The sequence below is a fragment of the Echinops telfairi genome, unplaced genomic scaffold (genome assembly GCF_000313985.2).
Source record: "Echinops telfairi isolate 266 unplaced genomic scaffold, ASM31398v2 ScPeMD7_60;HRSCAF=208, whole genome shotgun sequence".
In the NCBI taxonomy this organism is placed as follows: domain Eukaryota; kingdom Metazoa; phylum Chordata; class Mammalia; order Afrosoricida; family Tenrecidae; genus Echinops; species Echinops telfairi.
The window spans coordinates 43,208,469-43,226,464 of NW_022103958.1; the positions used below are offsets into that span (position 1 = coordinate 43,208,469).

At 44.6% G+C, this 17,996-nt stretch overlaps 1 protein-coding gene across 1 annotated transcript; it reads left to right on the plus strand.

The window, feature by feature from the left end:
• The first annotated feature begins 1,375 nt into the window (after window positions 1-1,375).
• TMEM9B (TMEM9 domain family member B) lies at window positions 1,376-17,617 on the plus strand. The gene is made up of 5 exons (XM_004716388.2): window positions 1,376-1,414; window positions 3,138-3,229; window positions 10,447-10,555; window positions 12,338-12,472; window positions 16,585-17,617. The coding sequence occupies exons 1-5, from the start codon at window positions 1,376-1,378 to the stop codon at window positions 16,738-16,740; spliced, it is 531 nt and encodes a 176-aa protein (XP_004716445.2). The 3' UTR covers window positions 16,741-17,617.
• Window positions 17,618-17,996: the final 379 nt, after the last annotated feature.

The following is a 17,996-nucleotide window of genomic DNA, read 5'->3' on the forward strand; positions in this document are numbered from 1 at the left end:
GCCTGGACTGCGACCCCGCCACCTTGACAGCTCCCCCCCAAACTTCCCAGCCCCGAGAGCAACTCGTGCAGCCTGGCCGCGCGCCCCCGGATTCCCGAGCCCTCCGACCCCCGAGCCAACGTGACAATGAAAGGAAGCCCCACTCACAGAAGCCTTCTCAACTCGTCCTCCGCAGAGTCCCTGGCTGTGGTCCGAACCTGCCCCCACCGGGAGCTTCCCCCCAGTCTCGCCAGACCTTCCCGGGCCCTTGTCTTCTCTCGTCCGAGTCACTTACTGGGCAAGGGGTACGAAGCGACAGGAGAGAGGAGGCTATCTTGTCCCTTCTAGCCCCCTCATGCCGCTCTCTGGTTCTCTGGTGCCCCCCCTCCCTGGCCTGCGCCAGCCGCATCCAAGTCTGGGCTTCCTCCTTGGAAATTGATAGGAGAGCTAGTCCGGTTTATCCGGAAGACACTCCTTTAGTTTACTTCAAGGTAGTCATAGCAAGGCAGGTAAATGAGCTTCACGGTATTCATTTAGAATTGGAGAACCAGAACGAACAATGACAATGATCATGCTTGTCCGTAGTTGAGAGTCCAGATCTATAGGCTTCAGGCTTTTACCTGTAATGAGTCTGGACAGTTTAACCAGGGCTGACTTGGGGCAGGTCCCTTGCAACTAGTGTCAGAGGTCGCCAGCAGCCTGCAGGCTCTTGGTTCATAATTAATGTTCGAGAGTGCCACAAAGGCACACTGTACTTCTATGTCTAAATGCATGTGAGTGCTTACACAGATGCATTTAAAATGCTTCTTAGTGACTTCTCCTGTACAGCAGGGGTCCTCAAACTTTTTCAACCGGGGGCCAGTTCACTGTCCCTCAGACCATTGGAGGGCCGGACTATAGTTTAAAACAAAAAACTATGAACAAATTCCTGTGCACACTGCACATTTCTTATTTTGAATAAAAAAAACAAAACGGGGCCAAAACACCCGGCGGGCTGCGTATGACCCGCGGGCCGTAGTCTGAGGACCCCTGCTTTACGGGATCTGGGGTCATAGAAACAGAATGCTCTGGAGGAGCGAGCTTGCTACGAAGAAAAAGCAGATGAAAGCCACACGAACACAGTGAGAAACAGAATGCATTTGCAGTTTTAAAAGCAAGAGCTTTACTCAATAATGTGTTCAACTATTCTGCAATAATGGGACAGACAAACTGCCCACCGCAGCTACTTTTGATCAGACATTCCTTCTGAAACCTTCTCTACGTCCCACCAGAGGCAAGCCTCTTGTCTTCCCAAACCTTGCTCTGAGGATCCCCTGCCTTCCCTGTAAGCAGTCAGTCGTAAACATGTATTCATCAGGCTCCTTACCAGGGCGTGTCCTTTTTAAGGGCAGGAACGATGTTGACCCTTATCTGGAGCCGCCCCAAAGAGCAGCCGGTGTGGCACAGAGCAAAGGCTCACTGAGTGGTTGCCAGTGAATTGGCAGTAACTCTGCCAGACATACCGCTGCGTATGGGAGCCATGGCCTGCTCCTCCAGGAACTGATGAGCCCCTGCCACCTCGGATCCAGCCTTCTTAATGGAGGCAGCATCTCCCAAATAGTTAGTCACCTCCTCCGCCACCTGTTATGGGGTTGAATTGTGTCCTCATACCTCCCACCCCCATTCGGGAATCGGGTTTTCTGTTATGTTAATGAGACCACAACCGGGAGGATGTTCTACCCCAATCACGTGTGACATATAAAAAAGCAGATTAGGCACAGACACCAGGAAGTGGGGTGGGAGGTGGGGGCTGCTGAGGAACAGAAACTGAAAAGAGAAAGGACCTTCCCCCAGGGGCCGTTACCTGGAATTTAGACCTTCCCCAGAGAGCCTCCTAAACGGAGAGAAAATACCTAGCTGCTTGTTGAAGCCACCCACTTGTGGGACACTTCATTTCCTTGCGCTTCATTCGTGCTGACTGTGTTTTTACAAATGGAAGCTTTGTGCAGCCAGCAAGTCTACTGGTGCGGTTTCCAGCAGCGAGCTCACTTCGTGTCTCTGTCACATTTGGATGATTCTCACAATATTTCAAACTTTTTCTTTTTTACATTTTAATAAATCATTTTATTGGGGGCTCTTACAGCTCTTATAGCAATCCATATATCAATTGTATCAAGCACATTTATACATATGTTGCCATCATCATTTCCAAAACATTTTCATTCTACTTGAGCCCTTGGTATCAGCTCTTGTTTTCCCACCCTCCCTCACGCTCCCACCCTCCTGAGCCCTTGATAATTTAGAAATTATTTTTATTTTCATATTTTACACCGTCCAATGTCTCCCTTCACCCACGTTTCTGTTGTTCGTCCCCCTGGGAGTGGGGGGTTGTAGGCCAATCATTGGGATTGGTTCCCCCTTTCTCCCCCTCAAACTTTTTGTTAATACTCGTGCACACTTAAACACAGTCCAGGGTAAACCGCACTTTTATGCACGGGGACACCACACAGTTGGGACTGGCTTTATTGCGTGGTCTGAAACGGAACCCACAGTAATGGCCTGCATTGCTGTTACAGTTGTACCGAGAAGCTAAGAAACTCGGGGATTAGAAGCCACGTTTGCTGGGAGGGTAAACCACAATGACCTTGCTAGCAGCAGGCTACTGCTCTTAGCCGTGGCTTGGTGCCTCTAAAAACGTCACCCCTGGCAGAATTTAACCTCTTTTGTCGATCTCTTCAGTGCCCTTCTACAAAAGGATGGGAGGAGCGTGGGTAGAAAAATTATGACTTGTGAATTCTGAATACATTTTAGCTTGTTTCTTCCCCATCCTTTGCACTCAGCATTCTTATTTACAAGTACAATTTCATGTATACTGTGTGCATTTCTACTGACAGATGGTGATAAAGCTAAAACGATTGTCATCAGAATGCTTATTAATAAGTCAAAGATCACGGTTTAGATATTTTTACGTAAGATATAATGAATCATAATTAGCATTACTATAAGAAGACTTGGGGGCCTTTTAAGACCTGTATCTCTCAAAGTTATTTGAGTTTTTAATGGAATGACTTTAGGATATTTGACAGGGAATGCTTAGTAAAGTGTATGTGGCGCCGTTATAAAAGAAATATTGATAAAAACTATCAACGTGCCATACTAAATTTCCATTTTGTTTACAGAATTTTGAAGATGTCCGGTGTAAATGTATTTGTCCTCCTTATAAAGATAATTCTGGACATATTTACAATAAGAACATATCCCAGAAAGATTGGTAAGTATTCTAGTTTATTGAATTACTTGTCAAATTTCTTTCCATGCTTGTTACTGTTGGCCTAGAATTTTCATTCATTGTGTAGAGTTTTCTTGTATTTAAAAAAAAAAGTGTCAAGTTCTATTTATATTTGAAAAAGTGAGAGTCAGCCTCTGATTGCGTGACCGTAGCTAAAATACCAGGCCCCGGGTAGCAGTCCTCTCACCTGGGGATGGGACTGAGTTAGCGGCACCTAACCCGCCCTCTCCCGGCCCACCTGCCCAAGATCTGGTCAGGAGCCTTTCTCCCTCATGCTTTTCAGTGGAAGGTGCACCAGCTTCATGTATCTGGGTTACACTTTTTACAACTTTGTAGGGTTTTGATCATTTATTTTCAAGTATTGGAAGCCATGTTTAAAAGTGCCAGAAGGAATGGGAATGAACTGTGGGTGTCAGTGCTTCCCAACTGCTGTGCCGTGAACAGGTTATCCATAAGCCAGGGTGCTGATGGAGTCAGTCTCTGAGACCATTGTGTGGACCTGTGCCAACAGGGATCCTGACTGGCTAGCTACAAGCAGCCTTCTCTATTGACCCAGTGGGTTTTACAGATGTCAGCTTTTCCTCCATGTGTAATTAACCCTTGGGAAGCAGTTGCTCTGGAGTAGGATGCTGTGGACTTGTGCTGGGCTAGATCAATGAGGAAAATAGCTCCAAATACTAGTTACATTCACATGTGATTGATTTTGCAGCTGTGAAAAACAGGATAGCGTTGAAAGTATGATCAAATTAAGCTGACTTTGAAAAAGAAACGGAAATATTTGGGCATACTTCGTTTCCCAATGGGATAGTTCAGATGATTTAATTTATCTTGAAATACATTTAGATTCAGCCTGCTATTTGTTAAGTGTGTTCTTGAGAACATCTTATAAATGTCTTTGTTCCACTTTAAATCGTTTATAATTTTGGGAGCATATTCTTAATAAATAGGTTTTATATCAACCAGGCACTCTATTGATAGAAGAAAGCGCAAATACAGCTCAAAGGTATTTCTATACTTTTTTTCAAATGCACTAAGCATTTACAATCAGCTTATTTTATGATCAGTGGTAGAATTTATACCTATTTAAATGCCGAAAGAGCCCACAAATCATTGATCTTCTCATTAGTCTGTGCTCAGACAGAACCGTGTGCCACTCATCCCCTGTAAAGGAGTTTGGACAGAAACAGTTGAAGACAAAGCCTGCTTGAGGTTTTACCTCCCCCCCCCCCCTTCGTTTCTACAGCCCCACCTTTCAGTGGGGCTAGTTTCCAGTTGGCACAGAAGATTTTTTTAGCTGGTTTTAGTAGCGTTGGCAAGTTATGATTAAGCAGGATGTTATCGTTCTCTGAGGCTCCCAGTATCTGTGAGACTCCATATATATTTTCCCATTTTGCCCAGTGACTAACTTTAATCTCTCATTGACTTATGCTGCCTGACCTATAAAAGCTTAAGTTTTCTGTTTTTGTTTAGAATATGACTTAAACCTTTTGTGGACTGTGGGACCTTAGGAGCCCACCAAGGAATCTTCTCTCCAAGTTGTAGCACATTTTCTTGGGAATCTGCTCTTCCAGTTACAGCACATGCTATCTATATTGAGCCTTATGGGGACCTGTAACACTAGTCTGAAGAAGTGGGCCTCACTTCCCCAGAATCTTCTTGGGACATACGTGCCGCAGCCCCATAACTGGATTAAAATCCATATACCTTTAAAAAAAATCCTCCCCTACCCACCCAGATTTCAGCATTATTGAAAACACATGGTATCAATGAAAACTTTAAAGCAGAAAATAGTGTGGTTACAAAAGTGTTAAAGCTGCTAGTTTCCTCTTTGGGCACTAGGGGGAGATGTTGTCCAGTTCCTAAAGTGGTTGAGCCCTGTAGCTTGGGTCTGTTAAAATAACACGGTTGCTCCTGCGCAACTTTCTGCCCCTGCACATTTTTTAACAGGTATTCAATACTTTTTTGTCACGTAGCTGCATCTGTATTTCAAAAGAAACGATACTCGCTCAGCAGTTAGATGCTAAAGTAATTCTTAAGATACATGATTGAGGGAGGCTTCTGAAGCTGAAATAGGAAACGAATTGGGAGATACACCTGATTTTCCTGAGGTTCATAGAAATAAGGTAGGGACTGACCTATGTGGCAAGAAGCCTGGATTCTGGTCCTTTTCAGCCACTAGCTTAGTCTGTGAACTTGGGCAAGTGAGCCCTCTGAGAGCGCTGGGCTGGGTGGCCTCTGATTCAATCATGGGAATTTACTTTCTCTGTTTTGTGCCTGATACATAAATACATGCCTAATGTTTCTATGTTTGGAACAGATAACATGTACTTGCTTAAATGATTCAGTTGTGAGGCCTCACCCTTATCTGAAATTCTGCCAGTGGAGATCTATATTTTTCATGCTTTTCTTTGTTAAAATTCATTTATGTGGTAAAGATACCTAATTAAACTTTTACCATTCAGACCATCTTTGATTTTTCTTTCTAATACCACAGCTCTGAGGAAATTAAACATGAGCAAGTACATCTTGATAGGGGACAAAGGCAATGGATCAGTCCCCAATGACGGTGAGTGGCGTGAGGCAGGATGCAGGGTAGAGTAGTAGTAGACTTTTTGAGGTAACCAGAAATGTCTGAGCAAGGGATGCCAGTAGGGAAGAGAATTGCCTGGTAACTAGCTGAAGGACATTAAATTTTGCCTCCTTCAAAATGGAATGAATGGCATTGCCTGCATGAACAACTTCTACCCTGCCTTGAGACCAGAAGAACTAGATGGTGCCCAGCTATCATTACTGAGCATTGTGATCAAAGATCCTTTAGAAAAAATCTTGATCAAAGAGGGAAGAGGCAGAACAGAAAGAATTTCAAATTCTCATGTAATCCAGACTTTATGAAACCACTGAGGCTGGGTGAACCCCTAAAACTATTGCCCTGAAATAATCTTTAATTATTTAACCCAAACTTTCCCCTGGAATCTTCTTAAAGTCACTCAATAGTTTAGCTTAGCTACTGAAAAATATTTGCCTTGAGCATTGTGCTCTTTTAAGAACTATCTTTATGGGATCAAAGTGACAACAGTGGTTTGCAAGATGATGTAGGAACCTTGGGCAGTGAGTTAGTATTACTGGGGGAGGAGTGTAAGAATGGTCACGCACTCAAAGAATGAAATCACTGTCACTGAATTGTACTTGAAGAAATTGTTGATGTATGTTCTGCTGTGTATATTCTGAATGACAAAAAGAATTACATGGGATCAAATTCATGGTAACTCAAAAGTTTAGATAAGCACGGGATCATGAGTAAGGAATAGTTCAGAAAAGGGTGTAGAACTCAAGGAACATTGTCAGTGTTACTGCATTGCACACGTAGAAGCTATTAAATTGGTGTTTTTTAAAAATCACTTCAATGGGGGCTCTTACAGCTGATATCACAATCCATACATACATCCGTTGTGTCATGATCATTTTCAAAACATGTTCTTTCTACTTGAACCTTTGGTATCACCTCATTTTTCCCCTTACCCCACCCTCCCTCACTCATGAACCCTTGATAATTAGTATTATTTTTTCATGTCTTACATTGACCATTACCCCCCTTCACCCACTTTTCTGTTGTTCATCCCCCTGGGAGGGGTTCTATGTAGATCATTGTGATCGGTTCCCCCTTTCTTCCCCACCTTCCCCTTATTCTCCCAGTATTGCTACTCATTATTGGTCCTGAGGGGTTTAACTGTCTTGGATTCTCTATGTTGGGAGCTCTTATCTGTACCCGTGTAAATGCTCTGGTCTAGCCATATTTGTAAGGTAGAATTGGGGTCATGATATTGGGGGCGGGGAGGAAGCATTAAAGAACTAGAGGAAAGTTGGATATTTCATCAGTGCTGTACTGCACCCTGACTGGCTCATCTCTTCCTTGTGTCCCTTCTGTGAGGAGATGTCCAATTGTCTGCAAGTGGACTTTGGGTCTCTACTCTGCCCTCCCCCTTATTGACATCGATATAATTGTTTGGTCTGGGTCTTTGATGCCTGATACCTCATCCCTTCGACACCTTGTGATCACACAGGCTGGTGTGCTTCTTCCATGTGGGCTTTGTTGCTTCTCAGCTAGATGGCTGCTTGTTGATCTTCAAGCCTTTTAAGACCCCAGTTGCTATATCTTTTGATAGCCGGCACCATCAGCTTTCTTCACCACATTTGTACCTATTTTGTCTTTGGCGCTCATGTCAAATTGGTGAATGTTTTGCCGTGCATTGTCTCAACAGCAAATTATTTTGGCATACTTTGCCCCTTTAATGTTACTGAAGGTGATTACCGAATAATCGGTTGCCACTGACTTGGGCTTATGGCAGTCCCGTCCTGTGCCTTGGAGCAGAGCTGTGCCACATGGGGATTTTAGTGGCTAACTTGGGGGCAATAGATCACCAGACCTTTTGGGCCTCCACCCTTTGATGCGCAGCTGGGCATGCTAATAGTTTGTACCACTCAGGGTCTCTGATTGCTAAGTAGCAGACTCTTCTGAGAGGAGAAGTAATTCATTTCCTGAAATTTATAGATTGATAAAATGTTATTTTGAGGATTAGAGATACATTTGCATGCTTCTAGGCTCTGCAAAGGGTTGAAATATACTACCATAGCCAAATTCATAGTTCAGCTATTTAAAATAGATATTTTGGGAGTTTGCAAAAATTGCATAGCCCCTTCCTCGCTTCTCACCATCTGACAGATGTGCAGCACTAGTGAGCTCACTGTCGATCCCAAACAGATGAAGTGACTGTCCAAAAGGTGATTCTCTGGGCTCTTGTTAGTCTTAGCTGCCATGAAGGAGGGTCTCCAGCTCACAACCGAACAAGGTGCGCCCAGCCCTGCGCCATCCCCACCATTGCCTGCAGATTGGCCGGTTGCAATCCTTACAGGACATTTATTTATCTATTTATTTTGCTTTTTTTTTTTTTAACTTTGGGTGAAGTCTTACAGAGTAAATTGAAAATATTTTTTGATAGTCTGCTGATATATTTGATAGAAGTATCCTGGATAGAGGTTGCATAAACATAAATAGGTGGACAGAAGAATAAACAAGAACAAAAAAACCCATAAAACCCTTTTGTTTTGATGGGTGCATAAGCAAATGTGGCGAAGAAAGCTGATGGTGCCCGGCTATCAAAAAGTACAGCGTCTGGGGTCTTAAAGGCTTGAAGGTAAACAAGCGGCCATCAAGCTCAGAAGCAACAAAGCCCACATGGAAGAAGCACACCAGCCTATGCAACCACAAGGTGTCGAAGGGATCAGGTGTAAGGCATCATCAGAAGAAAAAATCTTACCATAGTGAATGATGGGGGGAGTGCGGAGTGGAAACCCAAAGCCCATTAGTAGGCCACTGGAGATCCCCTTGCAGAGGGGTCTCAGGGAGGAGATGAGCCAGTCAGGGTGTGATGTAGCAACGATGAGAAATACAACTTTCCTCTAGTTCCTAAATGCTTCCTCCCTGCCCCCACTATCATGATACGAATTCTACCTTGCAAGTCTGGCTAGACCAGAGGATATAACTGGTACAGATAGGAACTGGAAACACAGGGAATCCAGGGCGGATGATCCCTTTAGGACCAGTGGTGTGAGTGGCGATACTTGGAGGGTAGAGGGAGAGTGGGTTGGAAAGAGGGAACCGATTACAAGGATCTACATGTGACCTCCTCCCTGGGGACGGACAACAGAAAAGTGGGTGAAGGGAAACGTCGGACAGGGGAAGATATGACAAAATAACAATTTATAAATTATCAAGGGCTCATGAGGGAGGGGGGAGCAGGGAGGCAGGGGAAAAATGAGGACCTAATGCCGGGGGGGCTTAAGTGGAGAGAAAATGTTTTGAGAATGACGAGGGCAATGAATGTACAGATGTGCTTTACACAATTGATGTATGTATGGATTGTGATAAGAGTTGTATGAGCCCCTAATAAAATGATTTTTTAAAAAGTCTTTTGTTTTTTTTTATATAGTTCTTCATAATAATTCATTTTAAAATATTTTTCTTGTCTTAATGCTACTTCTTCTTACTTTCTCTTTTTTTTTTTTTTAACATTTTATTAGGGGCTCATACAACTGTTATCCCAATCCATACACACATCAATTGTGTAATGTGCATTTGTACATCGTTTCTCAAACATTTTCTCTCCATTTAAACCCCAGACATTAGGTCCTCATTTTTCCCCTCCCTCCCTTCTTACTTTCTCAATAGGCTTCTTGCTCATTAAGAAAAAGTAACTCACAAAATAACTAATATATAATTGACCGAGGATTCACAAGAGTGGGAGGGTGGGGGAAGAGTGGGGGGTAGGTGGGCTGCAGGCAGGGAAGAGGAACTGATACCAAGGGCTCAAGTAGAAATGAAATGTTTTAGAAATGGCAACATATGTATAAGTGTGCTTAATACAATTGTATGATGGATTGTCATAAGATTTGTAAGAGCCCCCCCCAATAAAATGATAAATAAATTAAAAGTTTACCCCCCAAAAAAGAAAAGGTAACTGCACCCTCCTGTGGCTTTGGAGCGGTCCGGTTTTAGAGTTTTGGAGCTACCCTACTGACACATGATCAGCTGTCCACAGTGCCAGACCGTGGTGGTTGAGAATGATGTCATCGAATTCACACGTGAGAGTAATTCACATTGAGCATGACCCCAGGCTATTTTAGGGGGAAAATGTGTTTCTTACAAAGTTCAGTGATTTATAAATTCAATAGAAAATAATTCCTCGTGGATCCTGAGCAAGGAACTAAGCTTTTTAGGCAAGGCTATTTTATGTTGCATTTATTTTATTGCAGATGAAAAATAATAAAAATGTACTACACTTTAAAAAAGCAGACACTTCAAGCTGTTTGGCTTGGTAACGGCAGGTCTAAGCCTTCCTTGAGTGAAGTTTGGAAGTGGCTTCTCCGCCGCTTTGGTGGCAGCTCAGGGGCGTAAGTGCTGGCAGCAGCACTTCAGGGTGACTGGCCACTGCGTCTGTTCCTGTGGTTTCCAGGCCATTAAGTCCTTCTTCACAAAGTCTTACTACTAAGAGAAGGAATTGTCTTACTTCGCCTTACTGCTGGTTTCTTAACGTTCTTTCACTGGGCAAATCTTACGATGATTCTGGATTTCAGGAAAGTTTTGATCAGTTCAAGAGAACCCCCTGCCAGGCTGAAGCAGCGTTTTGCCTTTGCTTTTTCAGTGATTGCCTTCATGTGGTGGAGCCCATGCCCGTGCGAGGGGCCGACGTGGAAGCGTACTGTCTGCGCTGTGAGTGCAGATACGAGGAAAGGAGCTCCGTAACCATCAAGGTAGACACAGCAGCCCGTCTCGTGCTTCCCGGCCGGCTTGGCGTTCAGCACAAGGCCAGACATGGGGGCTCCTTAATCCAATGTTAATTACCGCAATTACTGCCCATCGTGCTAGCTCCCTCCCCTGCTCTAAAAGGCGCTTGGGCCTGCTCCCCCTGGCCTCACTGAGATGCTTCAGGGATTGATCAGGAGACAGTAGACAGCAGTGTGTGAAGTGGGACAGCCATGCCCTCCCTGCGTGTGAGGAGCCGTGTGCATCACAGGCTAGTGAGAGAGCAGAGTGGTGGAACCCTACAGCCCTTCCACAACTGTGTGTGTACATATATATGTGTGTATGTATGGGTATGTATACATGCACGTATTGTACAACTAGGGACACATTCTTCTATTTTAGAAACATCACTCTGGAATTTTAAGGTTTTCCCCAAGGAAATGAAGGATGGAGAATTCTCTGCACCCTCTGGGTCTATAATGGCTGATGGTTCTTCTCACAACTTGTTTTTATAGGCTATTGCTCACTCCTTCCCCCGCACAAAGGCCTCGCGGGGAACCTTGGGCGGCCAGAGATAAGTCACAGAGATTCTGTTGTGACTGGTCTGCTGGGAGAGCTCTTGCTCAGGCGGTCCTGCACTGTAGAGAAAGCCTCGCTGTCCTTTGTAAAAAGCCACTTTTTAAAAGGAATATATGTAATTTGCATGCTTTTAAATCCACTCGCTGTAATTACACAGTTTTCTGAGTTTTATAGAGTTGTGCAACCATTACCACAATCCAATCTTAGTGCATTCCCATTACCCCACAAAGACGGGTCATGCCCCGTCCAACGAGTCCCCCTTCCCGCTCCCAGCCGCAGACAATCACTGTTCTGTTTTCCGTCTCTACAGATCTGGACATTTCATGTAAATGGAATCATACAGTATGTGGTCTTTTGTGACTGACTTCTTTCACTTAGCATTGAGGTTGTGAGGACCATCCATGTGGTGGCGTGTCTGAGGACTTCATTGCTTTTCGTTGCTGACTACTCTCCCATTACATGGAAGCACCGTGTTGTATTTGTTCACTCGTCAGCTAATGGACATTTTCATTGTTTCCGGGCTTACTGTCAGGAGTAATGCTGCTCTATGTATTTGTGTTTTCCTTTCTCTTGGGCAGTGTCCTTAGAGTGGTAAATGTATGTTTAACCTCTTAAGAGGCTGTCAAATCATCTCAAGTGATTGTACTATTTCATACTCTCACCAGCAGCGTAGGCATGTCGTGCCCCACCCCCTACACGCACTTGATATTGTCCTGTTTACGACAGCCATGCTAGTGGGTGTGTGATGTGTGACATTGTGACATCACACAAATTAAGATACCAAGAAAATCGCTAGCCTGAAAAAAGTATTTTATGTATCTAAATTGATCTAAAAGCATTTCCTGTTGAAGTTCACCCCACGCACATTTTCTCCCAGGGCTCTTTTAAATTGTTTTGACAGCAGTGCTGCTGAATCTGGGACACTGGGCTCAGCTGCAAAAAGCAAAGTGCTGTGCTAGCAGGGTGACAAGGGATCAGCCAGAGGGAAAATGGGAACCTTGAAAGATGCCAAAGACAAAGTGCTTTCCTTCCTCCTGTTCCTGGAATAGTACTTGGGTGGGAAGTTGAGTTTGTCTCTTGTGTTGGCATCTGGTTTGTTTGGAAATCCTGTTGGCTTTATAATAGAGAACTATGGCTTTGTTATTATCATCCTGCAAAATGATCATTTCTTGCTGAGGCCAATGGTGTAATTTATTTTCGAATTCCTTCAGGTTACCATTATCATCTACCTCTCCATTTTGGGGCTGCTGTTGCTGTACATGGTGTACCTCACGCTGGTTGAGCCCATACTGAAGAGACGCCTCTTTGGACACTCGCAGTTGATACAGAGCGATGACGACGTCGGGGTAAGTTCTCCTCATCTGATGTACGGTGCAGTCACCGAGAGAAGTTCATACGGTGGTGCTGTCAACAGTACGCATTGTAGTAGTAATCTCTCTCTCTTAGGAAACCTTGGTCCCTAAAACCATAGATTTGGTGCTTTAAACTGATGACCCTTGTTGTACAAGACCTTGCCCTTCAGTGCCCAGGGCACACTTGTCATGGCATTCTCGGTTCACAGTGGAGTGGGCTTGAGGCAAGGGCAACACTGGAGAGCTGATAGGCCAGACACCAGGCACTGTGGGTGTCTCTGGTGTGTGAGCTGGCGTAGAGGAACCAGAGGTTGTGCAACAGAAGGAAGTGTTAAGAGTCTCAAATTCTGTTCCAGTGTGAGTTTCATTCACATATAACAGGGTTTAACAGCGCTTCCCAACCTTTCCATTATGGACATTTTGGGATGGAGAATTCTTTGTTGTAGGGCTGGCCCAAGACATTGTAGGGTACTTACTAGTATTTCTTGCCTCTGCCCACCAGATGCCGATAGTACCACCCTTATCCAAATCACAACACTCAACACTGTTCACAAGCATTGCCAAATGACTAATGATGGAGTCAAAGGTTTCCTGAGGGACAAAATCACCCCCAGGTGGGGACTGCTCTCATAGGAAAGTGTTCTGTATCAAAAACCAAACTCATTGCCGTTGAGTTGATTCTGCCTCATATCAACCCCATAGGACAGAGCAGAACTGCCCTGTGGGTTTTCAAGGCTGTACGTCTTTACAGGGGCAACAAGCCTCGTCTTTCTCCTCCAGAGCAGCTGGTGCTTAAGAACTGCCCACTGGAGAGCAGATGTTTCGAGAGTGATAAAGGCAATGGATGTACAAATGTGCTTGATACAATTGATGTATGTATGGATTGTGATAAGAGTTGTATGAGCCCCTAATAAAACGATTAAAATAAATATTTTTAAAAAGAAAAAGAAAAGATGATGGCAACATATTACAAATGTGTTTGATACAATTGATGTATGGATTATTATAAGGGCTGTAAAGCCCCCCAATAAAATGATATATTAAATTTGTTTTAAAAAGAAAAAAAAAGAACCGCTTACATTGTGGTTCCCAGCCCAACATGTGACTCACTACGCCATGAGATCAGCTGTTGTAGCAAAGTCCACATAACTAATTTTCATTATAAGCACATAAGTAGAAAATCTAACTTAAACCGCATGCTTTGCAGCATAAATACCTGGGCCCTGCTTTGAGGAATAAGCAACATCCATGCAACACATCAAGAACATAGAGAAATAGATGTACAAATGTGTAGACAGAAACAATGAGGGCATGCCTTGGTTTTGTCCACTACCGGTTGATTCTGTCTGTGCAGTGGTCACTTGAGACCTTTGTCTCTGGGAGGCCTGGCTGACTCTTGCCTCGCTGTTAAACCACTTCTGGGCAGAGAAAGGTTTCACACAAGACTTGTAAATTTATGGTAATAGCTCTCACAGAAGGAGTTACATTTCTCCAGTGGCTGTTCATTGAAGAGGTGAGTTTTTCACTATGGCTGTACTATTTTAAATGCTTTTGTTAAATTCTCAAAGTTCAGTCTTCCTTTTTTCCTCCCATTTCTGTCCACTATAGAGAATTTTAAGCCAAAGGAGAAGTGGTACAGATGTGACGCTCACTGCAAACAGTCACAGTATTTCCCGGATCATGTATCCATGACACATCATCACTGTTGCCAAAGCAGTACGTTCAGGCAGGCTTTGTATTTATTGTAATCTCATCAGGTGTAAAAAGAACAAACCTATTAAAACGCTGAGTCTCTATTTGCATTCTCCAGCTTCCATGCCCGCGAGCAGCCAGTCCAATCCTGTTCTGATAGGTGAAGGACCGTCCAGAAGGATTAACTGATTTGTTTGGCCCTCTAAATGTAAGCAGCTGCTGCTCCCCCACCCGGAGGAGCAGCTGACAGGACTGTGAAACAGAGGTGCTCTGCTGATGAAGCCCATCCTCCCTCCCAGCCTTGTTGATGTGGAAACAAGCCAGTGGTGCTGATATTTTATATACAAGCTCACGGAGGCACCACATTTCCATTGTGCTGTTTCAATCCAAGCCACACTGGTGGGCTGACAAGTCAAGGTTAGGAGATTGCTCTCCTTTACTAAGTGACCTCGGGCCGCTGTGTCTCCTTGTGGGAAACCGTGTCCTCCAAGAGCGGAGCCTTCCCCTTCCCGCCCCTGCTTTCCTAGACCGTCCAGGCTTGTTTTCATTTCTCCTCCCCAAAGGCCTTTGGCATTGTTTTTATTATTTTAATTTTCAAGTTAAAAATAAGAGACAAAATGAAGTTTGCACCTCAATTAAGCTACATAAACACGTTCAGAGAATTTTGGTAAAGGATGCAGGGGAAGATCCTTTCATGGAAACGTCTCAAATGACTTTGAAATGTGGACATCGTGTAAAATGTCTCCATATACAAACAAGGCCAGCACTTCCCACTCTGGACTAGACGGGAGCATGTACATAAGTGTAGGCAAGAGGGAAAACTCACAACACACAGGACCCAGCAATCAAGGACCCACAAGGGTTTAGGGTGGGGAAGGGAGGGGGGAAAAAAAGAGTTGTTGATCCCAAGGGCTCAATGGAAACTAAATGGCCAGGAAAGAAAGTAAATGGCTATGTACTAATATGTTAGATACAATTGATGTATGGATTGTAACAAGAGTTGTAAGAGCTCCCAATAAAGTGATCTTAAAAAAATAAATAAAAATATGAAGGACAAAATTATTTTTAAAAAAACAGGGCCAGGTGTTTTAACACTATATATATATATATATATATAAAATCTATCTAGGGCAGCATGTATGGCTTTCCATAGACTTGCTAGCATCTGTCCTGGGTATGTAGTATACAAGAGAGCTTTTTTCCCTGTGTAGAATGAAACAGCATGCTCTCTCTCTTGGAGGTCAAGTTGAACTCAGGGAGTGGGACTTGTCGCTTGGATATTATGTTGGACCATTCAGACCACTAGCTCAGGCAGGGTAAGGGAAAATAGACCAAGTTTTGAAAAAGACAAAAGCAATAAATGACTTGACTGCTTTTTGTCATTTAGGCAGCTGTGTTTATATTCCATTCATGGATAGATTTCCTGTGTCATGACTGCAAACATCTAGCTGCCCTGCTGGTCTCCTTTGAGGAGAGCAGACTGGTTTCCCACGCAGGTGCCCCAGTGGCCCAGGACCAGCAGCTTCCACAAGGCAGCCGCGATCAGATTCATGTCTGCTGAAGAGAGGTGCCGAAGCAGGAATTCCTCACTGTGCTTGGTGCTAGTGGGTAACTGTGGTCAACAAACCCGCAGGGAGCTGTGTGTTTTCATTAAAGACTGGGGAGTAGGGGGGAACCAGACCTTTCAGTGTAGGGGGCACATGGAGAAATGAAGACCAACCATAATAAGACCTGTCAGTTCTTCATCAGGGTGGGTGTTACCCCACCTGACAGGTAAACACTTCTGTGAGGAAATGATAAGTCAGGTTTTTCCTCTGCCACACGTGAGTTCTGTACAGTCAAGCCTGCAAAAGACAAAGCCTGTGTAGGCAGGAAACCTGTCAGAGAAGGAAAACGCAAATATTTTCCACTAAAACAGGCAACAGGAAAGTGTATAACTGCACTCCGTCCGCAGCGAACAACATGTGAGACCTGGTGAAAATAACCGTCCCTCCGAGTTCCGGCTCTCACAGGTTTCTCTGTCGTCTCAGTGCGCCAGGGAATAGCCCCGCTTCCCTGATCTATAGAACGGAGATGTCGCCCTGAAAATCCATGCTGCTTTCCCCAACTCATCGAGCAGCCTTCTCTGACAGGAATGGCCACCGTCTTTATCTTGGCCCCTCGGCCTTGTGAGTCACATCTTGGGAAGGGTGACAGGGCCGCCTTTCACAAATACCTCTTGACGGACCGCTAGGTTTCCTGGACCACCTGTGTCCACACTCGAGCTTCCTGCTGACAGTTAAGTGCCCACGTGCGCTTGGCCAGTGTGGTTTGAAAAGTCCAACTGCTACTAGCACTGGTGTGTGTGTGTGTGTGTGCATGTGTGCACTGATCATGCCATCGTCCCTGATGATCTCCTTTCCTGGATTTTTCAGGATCACCAGCCTTTTGCAAATGCCCACGATGTGCTGGCCCGCTCCCGCAGTCGAGCCAACGTGCTGAACAAGGTAGAATATGCCCAACAGCGCTGGAAGCTTCAGGTTCAAGAGCAGCGGAAATCTGTCTTTGACCGACATGTTGTCCTCAGCTAATGGGGATCAGAAAGAAACAAGACCAAGGAAGATTCAAAACTGGAAGAAAACATGTGCTTGGTACTCTTTTTTTGTTTTTTTAACGTATTAATAGAGACATTGTTGAAAGCACACATCTCAAATGTCAGCCAGTAAACTTTTCCTGTTCGTGACTTTCACTAATATAAATAAATCTGCACTGTAAATTATTTTGAAGTCCTCTACCTGGAACAAGCACTCTCTTCTCACCAGTTGTCCTGGTCGTCAGGATCATTTTCGGATTTTGTTGTTTGTTTTGCAGGGGGTGAGTGGAAGATGTGTGGCAAATGCTTAACCTTTCTCAAGACACTTGCTTCAAACAAACTTTGTAAATAGAATTTACACACTCCCCACTCCATTCTCAAGTGGCTGGTTTGCAGTAGCCAGCCTCGTCGACCTCCCCATTTGAATTTTGCACTGACTATACTAGCTAGGCAGTTGGTTGACCCATGGCTGCACATTGTGGTTCACGGGACCTGAAATGCCTGATGGAGTCACAAACGCAGGGTCTCTTCATGCACTGTGATGTCGGATGCAGTGCATCCAAGAGCGGCCTGGCCGTTGGCCGGTTTACTGTGGTGACTAAACACGTAGTCTGGTGTGTGGTCCTTCTCATCCTCTCCAGGCTTCTTTAAGGACGTGGGTACTTGCAATAAAGCAAGCCTCTCTGGGTTGAGGACATCCATTTCTCAGCATTTCCGGTCCCCCGGGAGGCCGCTGTGTGAGCTCCAGTGAGTGCAGCTTTGGCCCAGGACTGAGGGGCTGGGGGCCTCTCTCGGAGAGGTGTGCCAGTCTGGGGTAACTGGCTTTTTCTTCCTACTCCTCTGGAAGGTAACAATAAAAATCCTTTCGAAACGCCGCCATTTGGTCCGTGTCTCCTCACTTTCTTCTCCTGCTCTTGTCACAATGACATTCTGTGCGCCGTTGTGAGACTACTGGTTTTGACCATCCCAAACCCACAGCGAGGGTTCTGAGTCCCGTTTCTGTGTATGTGTGCGGCAAGAGAGACCGCGGCGCTCTGGCTGCTTAGACAGGGTTCTCAAAATCATGCCAATGTCATTGGGCATATTTGAAAGATGTTAAATGCACAGAGAAGTACTCGTTCTACTAAAACAACTGTTTGGCCGGTGATCGCATCAAATGATATTAAATTTATAACACGATTTCAGAGACTGTCCGTGAGTGGTTTTCTTTAAGGCGTTTTGTCGATGCAGAGGTTGAGCACTTGGCTGCTGAAT

Bases quoted from the DNA above. Each gene is read 5' to 3' on its own strand.
- TMEM9B (XM_004716388.2), top strand. From the start codon at position 1,376: ATGTTGACCCTTATCTGGAGCCGCCCCAAAGAGCAGCCG. The intron at 1,415-3,137 runs GTGTGGCACAGA...TTTTGTTTACAG, and splicing joins GCCGCCCCAAAGAGCAGCCG to AATTTTGAAGATGTCCGGTG. The intron at 3,230-10,446 runs GTAAGTATTCTA...TTGCTTTTTCAG, and splicing joins AACATATCCCAGAAAGATTG to TGATTGCCTTCATGTGGTGG.